This window comes from Etheostoma spectabile, chromosome 15 (assembly GCF_008692095.1).
Source record: "Etheostoma spectabile isolate EspeVRDwgs_2016 chromosome 15, UIUC_Espe_1.0, whole genome shotgun sequence".
NCBI lineage: Eukaryota > Metazoa > Chordata > Actinopteri > Perciformes > Percidae > Etheostoma > Etheostoma spectabile.
In genome coordinates this window covers 2,571,057-2,578,392 of record NC_045747.1, presented here as the reverse complement: position 1 = coordinate 2,578,392, position 7,336 = coordinate 2,571,057, and the positions used below count along the sequence as shown (strand labels likewise).

Here is a 7,336-nt window from a genome sequence, read left to right as displayed (position 1 = left end):
TGTATATATTTTTTATAACCAACAAAAAATATACAATATATAAATATAAAAGCTATTTGCAGTGGTAATAAAACTGGAATTTTTGATCAGGTCACAGAATCTGATGGGTTACAGAATTTGGTGTAAAATACTATGTCTTGTAAATAATCATTATTTGTCTTATTAGACCAATTCATGGACTAAGCCTAGGGCTTCTCATTTTCTTTGTAGCCAGTGCTTGCATGCCTTAATTTATTGAAATCTGCAGGTGGAAATATTCTGAAAGATAATTATCTTAGAGTTATGCTGACAACATATTAATAGTATTCATAAACATCTTTTAAAAACAATAATCTCTAAAAGTTGAATGAATAATATATATCCTGGCTAGTTTATATATTAAGATTTTTTTTAATTTGTCATTTGACTGTGTTTTATTATTTATTCTAGTTCAAACTCACCTGAATTCTTGCATTTCACAGCTGAACCAATGTGATACCTATTATCAAAGTCATATGATCAATCTATATCAATTATGATATTATTTTATATTATGATATTACATCATAATTGATATAGATGTTACATTGTGATAAAATCAGACTACCGTGAACATTTGGTTCGATTTATGTTAAATCAATCCAAGTTATGAACTTTTTCATGTTGAATAAAGAGTGTGGCTGGGACACCTTCGATCATTCAACAAATAAAAAGCAAAATTGTTTAATTCTTAGAATTTTGATTCACTTACGACTAAAACTTTACTCTGAGACTTTATACATACCGGCCCATCAACGTTTAACTCCAGTTGTCCTAAATTCTTTTAGTTTTTCTTCATCTTATCTCCTACTGATGTCAGTGCCACATTAACCCACAAGGGGTTTACTATTTATGTATATTTTATTGATTCATACAACTGTTCAGTTATATCTTGTATACGTTGCATCCCTCTAATGCTGCTGCAAAGCCTTCACTGCAACGCCAGATTCTACTTCTAATATTCCCAAATAAACATTTGCTCTATTTACTCAACTCATTTACACATGAGTGGATCCAACATGAACTCCTGCACCCGAGGATGGTAAGGCCGGCTCCAAACCAGTTGTCAAAGCTTTCTCACAGGGAAAAAAAGCAAACACATGTGCACATTTTACTGGTTCCATTATATTAATCTGAAATATTTTCGTGAATCAGTTATATACAACGTAAGAGCCCCAGAAAAACATAGTGTCAGAATTTGTACAATACCATTATTAATACCATGTACAAGATCATAGGTTAGAAGGGGTTCATTCCAAGTCTATGTGAACACTGCGGTATTCTCAGTGGGAGCTTAACTTCCTGGAGGGATCAACGAGGCTCAACGCCATTATTCCACCCCAAAATATACACAACCCCTCTCCACTGGTGTCTCCGCAACCATTTTCCAAATGGTCATATGTTACAGTAATGTCAACATTCTTCCTTTAAAAATAGTCAAATATATATTGCGCCAGTCCATGAACATGTAAAGACGCCTCTGATAAATATTCTGCATCATTTCATGGAGAGGGAGTTTATTCCTCTCGCCGCTGCTGCCGCTGCATCTTTTGCTGTAAGCAGAAAACAAAAGACACAATCAGCTTGACACACTGCCTGGACAGGGGTACAGAAGAAGTATAGACTGCGACTGAGCTCTCCGTGTAGAAAGGCAAACCGTATTACACTTTACTGGTCACACTCTCCAACTAGGGCTGGTACCCAACTCCAATACTAGGCACCGACCAAATTGCCTCTATAGTAGAGTACTGAAAATGCATGTCATTCTTTACCAAATGTCAAAACCTAAGGTGAGCCAATAAGCATTCAGCATCCTTCTACCAAGATCTAACGATGCATGTGATTGGCTGTGAACACGCCTTAGAGACATGCAGGAAAAAACTCTCTGTTACCCACGGAGACAGGGCTCAAGTGTGTATGTTGTATTTCGAGAGGCTTGACTACAGTGTGCATCACACAGGCGCAAAGGAGTTGGGGGGAAAGATTTGTACCATAATGTGTCCTGCCGTAAATGTTGTCATTTCTTTTTGTTAAAATTCATTTTACAAAATTGGTAGTGAAAAAAAGTATGGTTCAGGAACCGGTATTAAAACATTTTTAAACAATACCAAGCCCCATCGCTGATCCTCGCCCCCCTCGGTTACTGTTGCTATGCCTGTCAAGTTAAGTAACAGCAGCTCTTTTCTCGTACTGTAGGCTAGAGTTAGGTGGTCCTGGTGTTATAAGTATGACAAGAAAAAATTTAAGATCAGACCGTTATTTCGTTCTAACATAGTGTAACCTTGTTTCGCAGCTAGGCTTAAATGGAGCACAGTACTTTCAAAAAGCATTTTCCCTTCCAACGTACTAGAGGAAAGGATTTTATGATGTGGACTAATTGATGCAAAATTGTTTTGACAAATGTGCTGTGATACTTCCTTGGATAGCACGTTTGGCAGGGCCTTCATGGGTTTACACTTCCCAAATCCAATAGCTAACAAAACTATACAAAGACAAGCTGCTCTGCTTTTCAAAGCTAAAACTGGACAACCACAGTTAACACACTAAGACTAAATATAAAATAGCATCTAAATATTAATAGTTTGATATCAGTTTGACTCCTCCGGCTGCTCTGAGCTCGATTTTGGAGATGAGAGAAGGACCCCCATGGCCATACCGGGTAATACATTGTGTCGTGTTTTTCTCGCTTAGGGCACTCAATACTTACAACAATTTCTTTATTAATTGTTTTGATTACCTTTTTTCTCTTCTTCTTTCTTTCTTGCCGCATCTTCTCTCTGTTTCTTAATGATGGCGAGGCGAGCGAGGTCAGCTTTGGCCTGGTCTGTCTTCCCTGCCAGGTGCATCTTCATGTAGCGCTCCTTTGCTTTCTGCTTCTCAATCTCCTCTCTGTGCCAGTGTGTGTGTGTGTGTGTGTGTGTGTGTGTGTGTGTGTGTGTGTGTGTGTGTGTGTGTGTGTGTGTGTGTGTGTGTGTGTCAGGGAAGGGAAAGTAACATAAGGAAAGTAATTACCAAACATTAAGAACCAGAGAATTAATAGTCCTAAAACAAAACCAACTCATCAGCTGTTTAGTGTTAATGGCCTAACTGTTACATGCAGGGCTTTCCGTAGATACTGTGTGCCTTCTCTCTTGTGTAGCACAATCACACCACTTTTAAAGTATGTTAGCAATATTATTTTTTTTAAACATTTTGACCTTTCTAGCACATAGTACACAAGACAGTACAGCTAGCTATCAGCAGCTTTATACTGCTCCATTCTGCTCCAAATGTCACGGCATGCGACACCAAACTCACACCTCTCTCTCCTTGACAACTGCTTGGGCTCGTCCAGCTCGATCTGCGTCACCTTCTTGGACTTCTGAGCCACTCTGTTGGGGTTGTCGATTTCTATCAAGCCCTCTATGCCCGCTCTCCTCCTCTACAAACACATCACACAACAGCTCATACAAGATAAAGCCAATGCTCTGAATATAGCAATGAACAATGAAATGACCACGTGATCACGTTCATAAGACGTTACAAGGTGCTTCATATGTGCACATAAGTTAATAATAACAAATTATTATACATTATTAATGTGTGTTTGGTAACAGAGCAAGGGAATGACAGAAAACAGTGCAGAGGTACATCTGAGTTTTCATCATCGCTGTCTTCTGATCCTGATCCAGGTAGCTTCTCCTCTGCTGCGTCATTCTGAGCTGCACCACCCGCCTCCTCTGCTTCCTGCTCTTGCTGTAACACAGACATGAGGAGACCACACACAGGAGAATGTCCTCAAACCAATGCATCAGGTCAAAGCCATGCAGGGAATACATACACAACTTATGAATGCAGGTTGTCACTCCATTCAAACACCACAGCAGCTGATTGCAATTTCTCTCTTCTGGCTGGTGGATTGCTAATGAGAGTCTTTAAAGAGGGGCATTCTAGCAATGTTCAGCCCTCCACCATCTGGCCCCCTCATACCTCACTGACCTCCTCTCCCCCTACCAAACCTCATGGTCCCTCAGATCCACCTCAGCCGGTCTCCTCTGCACCCACAAGTCCACCCACCACAGTTTTGGGGACAGAGCCTTCTCCAGGGCAGCTCCCAGGCTCTGGAACTCCCTCCCCCAAGAGATCCGCACCTCTGATTCCCTCACCATCTTCCAGTCCAGCATTAAGACCCATCTCTTCACCTCTGTCTATCTGTAGCACCACGCCCCCCCCCCCCCCCCCTTCCTTTTTCATCTGTGCCTGAATCTGGTTTCGTTTTGTTCTGTTTAGTTTTGTCTTGTCTTGTTCAGTTTTGCATTGTTTGTTTTTTACCTCCCCTATAAAGCAACTTTGAGTCTGTGAAAAGCGCTATATAAATTCCATTTATTATTAATATCATTATTATTATTATTAACATCAAGATCAGTTCATCCAGATACTCTTTCCAATGGAAATATCTTACAGAGTTGCATTTTGGGAAGTGTAGGATCCAGCATTTTTAGAGCCTGACCAATACTTCAACAGCTGCACATTGTGTCTGTGTTACATGATTCAAACGTGGTGGGATGCACACCCGACCAACCTTTTTCCTCTCTTTCTCTGCCTTCATCTGGGCATCTATCTCCTCGGGACTGGTGTAGGTCCGCACGCGACCCTTGTGGCCACCTTTCCTACCTGCAACAACAACCATGACATGACACAGACTTGCATTTGCACAGTGTGAAGAGCAGGACCCTCCCGGCGTGAGCATGCTGTCAGTGCTTGTTTTCATGTTTGCACACCGTCCAAACAACAGATATGTTACATGGGCATGTCGCCTGGGTCGCTGCTGACAGCAGGTTAACAGATGCACTAAACTAATGTCAACACTGTGTAGCAGGTTTTAAGATTAGTCTTACCTCCTTTTGGCATTTTGGCAAACGACTCCTTTATTACAAACTTCCTAACAACTCAATACTGACATAAAAACACAAGTGTCACAACTGCAGTACGAACTGACAGCTGGTTGAATTCACAGTATGGAAATACTCGGAGTAGTTCAAGTATTTGCCTTTTAACAAATCTTCAATACATCGATTTTTAAAGCTTTTTGTACACCTATTTGTCACCATAAACTAAATAATGTACATATTTCCACATAATGCGCAATTAACGAACGTGACTTGTGAAATACAATAACCCAAATCTGGATGTTTATCTTAAGGCGATATGCTAGTGTGCTAAAGTGATGCAATATGCCAGGAGCAACAGAAATACTTTTCTTTTGTCTAACCTTATAAAACATCTGTAAACTGACCTAAATTAATATTTACATTAACGTAAATACTGTGTGAGTCCAAGAGAAGATTTAACAAGTGATTATACGCCCAAAAAAATGGAGGTATGTTTATTTGCAGCGGTGACGTCATCTGAGAGCGCGCAGGGGTAATGGACCCTGCGTGACGTCAAATTGTTGCGCCTGAGACGAGTTCGCTAAATCCAAACGAAAACACAGGAGTGCTTTTGTCCTATATTTGTGCGAAACAGAGCAAAATGCCCAAAGTAAAGAGGAGTCGGAAGCCCCCCCCGGACGGCTGGGAGCTCATTGAGCCCACGTTGGACGAGCTGGACCAGAAAATGAGAGAAGGTAGGCCGCTAGAAGAGGATATCCCGACGCCCCTCGCAGCGCTCGGCCGTCGGGCTGCAAACACAGCACGCAGTGTTAGGCGATGAAATCATTTCACCACTCCCTTTGCATCATCTTTCGATGCTGAAAGATCCCCATTTAGTGTTATTTTACAAATGATTTATCCTTATGTAGTGCTGGCGAACGAGGTTCGGCTGATATTTTGGAAATGCACAAGTTAATTAAAGTTAAAACGGTAATTAAAGTGAGTAGCAAAATCATTGGGATTCAGCAGATGACACCAACTGATCTGTATACTAGACATGTACTTAAAAAGGCAGAATCCATCATGTCCGATAGTTCTCACCCCCTAAATGCAGAATTTAATTTGCTGCCCTCCGGTTCCCGTTTCAGTCAGCCACGAGCCAAAACTAATAGGTACAAACTCTCCTTCGGTCCCTCTGCCATCTCTCTGCTTACAGTGGTGCTCAAAAGTTTACATGCCCATGCTTAAGTTGACTAAAAAGAGGAATTAAAAAAATCATGTTTTGGAATTTATTTTAATCCTAAATAAAAAATGAGGTAAAATCCAACCTTTAAGGACACCAATTTTCTTTGTGAATGAAAACGTATTGTAAATAAATAAATGTTCTTATTTAAAATACAGGGGTCATAAGTATACATACCCCTAGTTAAATTCCCATGAGGCAGGCAGATTTTTATTATTAAAGGCCAGTTATTTCTGGATTCAGGAATTATGCATCCTGATAAAGTTCCCTTGGCCTTTAGAATTAAAATAGCCCCACATCCTCACATACTCTTCACCATGCTTAGAGATAGGCATGGGATACTTTCTATAAAATCATCTCTCAATGCAAATCAAACCAGGTATAGTCTAACTGAAATAAAAACCATGCCTATCTCTAAGCATGGTGAAGAGTATGTGAGGATGGGGGGCTATTTTAATTCTAAAGGCCAAGGGAACTTTATCAGGATGCATAATATCCTGAATAGGAAATAACTGGCCTTTAATAATAAAAATCTGCCTGCCTCTATGGGAATTTAACATAGGGGTATGATACTTATGACCCTGTATTTTAAATAAGAACAATATATTTACAATACGTTATTCATTCACAAAGAAATTGGTGTCCTAAAGGTTGGATTTTACCTCATTTTTAATTAGGTATTAAAATAAATTTCCAAAACATGATTTTTATTCCTCTTTAGTCAACTTAAGCATGTATGTAAACTTTTGAGCACCACTGTAACTCTGGGAAGACTAGGTAACGTCGGCACATATGGTACACTGGGATTTAAACTTTTAATGTTGTGGCATTTATTTATTTTCTCTATTTGGTCTGATGCTGTATTTTAATTGATGATGTCGTCTTTGTTGTCATGTACCGTGTGTCAATTTCTTGCTACTGCAGCAAAATGAATCGCCCCTTGGGGACAAAGAAAGGTCTTGATTGATTGATTGATTGATTGAAGTTAAGTTGTATTAATCGACTAATCAAAAGAGCAGCTGCTGGGGAAGTGGTTGAAGTTCAATTACATTACATTTTATTTCCAGCGTCAAATCGTAAGAGAATTTTTTTTTAGGACAATTCACAAATACACAGAGAGGGATGCAAAATAACTATAACACCCACGACCCAGGTGCCACCACAATCCAAGGAAATCTGCACAAGGACTCCAGGGAAGAAGCTTAGGCCCCCAGGACTGAGGGTT

The 7,336-nt window shown here is 40.0% G+C and overlaps 2 protein-coding genes across 2 annotated transcripts in view; one reads left to right on the top strand and one right to left on the bottom strand.

Moving 5' to 3' along the window:
- Window positions 1-1,118: 1,118 nt before the first annotated feature.
- On the bottom strand, window positions 1,119-5,124 carry pdap1b (pdgfa associated protein 1b). Its single transcript, XM_032537720.1, has 6 exons — window positions 4,896-5,124; window positions 4,580-4,671; window positions 3,649-3,753; window positions 3,318-3,439; window positions 2,756-2,907; window positions 1,119-1,571 (listed from the first exon to the last, which is right to left on the bottom strand). The coding sequence occupies exons 1-6, from the start codon at window positions 4,906-4,908 to the stop codon at window positions 1,516-1,518; spliced, it is 540 nt and encodes a 179-aa protein (XP_032393611.1). The 5' UTR covers window positions 4,909-5,124; the 3' UTR covers window positions 1,119-1,515.
- Window positions 5,125-5,396: 272 nt separating this feature from the next.
- bud31 (BUD31 homolog) overlaps window positions 5,397-7,336 on the top strand; it is a 4,549-nt gene continuing 2,609 nt past the window's right edge. The window contains exon 1 of the mRNA XM_032537721.1: window positions 5,397-5,623. Coding sequence (XP_032393612.1) covers window positions 5,530-5,623 — 94 coding nt within the window. The 5' untranslated portion in view covers window positions 5,397-5,529. The remainder of the gene's footprint in view (window positions 5,624-7,336) is intronic.

Coding starts and splice junctions, on each gene's coding strand:
- pdap1b (XM_032537720.1), bottom strand. Junction 3,440..3,648: donor GCGATGATGAAAACTCAGAT/GTACCTCTGCAC, acceptor ATGTGTTTGTAG/AGGAGGAGAGCGGGCATAGA. Junction 1,572..2,755: donor GAAAGAAGAAGAGAAAAAAG/GTAATCAAAACA, acceptor TTCTGCTTACAG/CAAAAGATGCAGCGGCAGCA.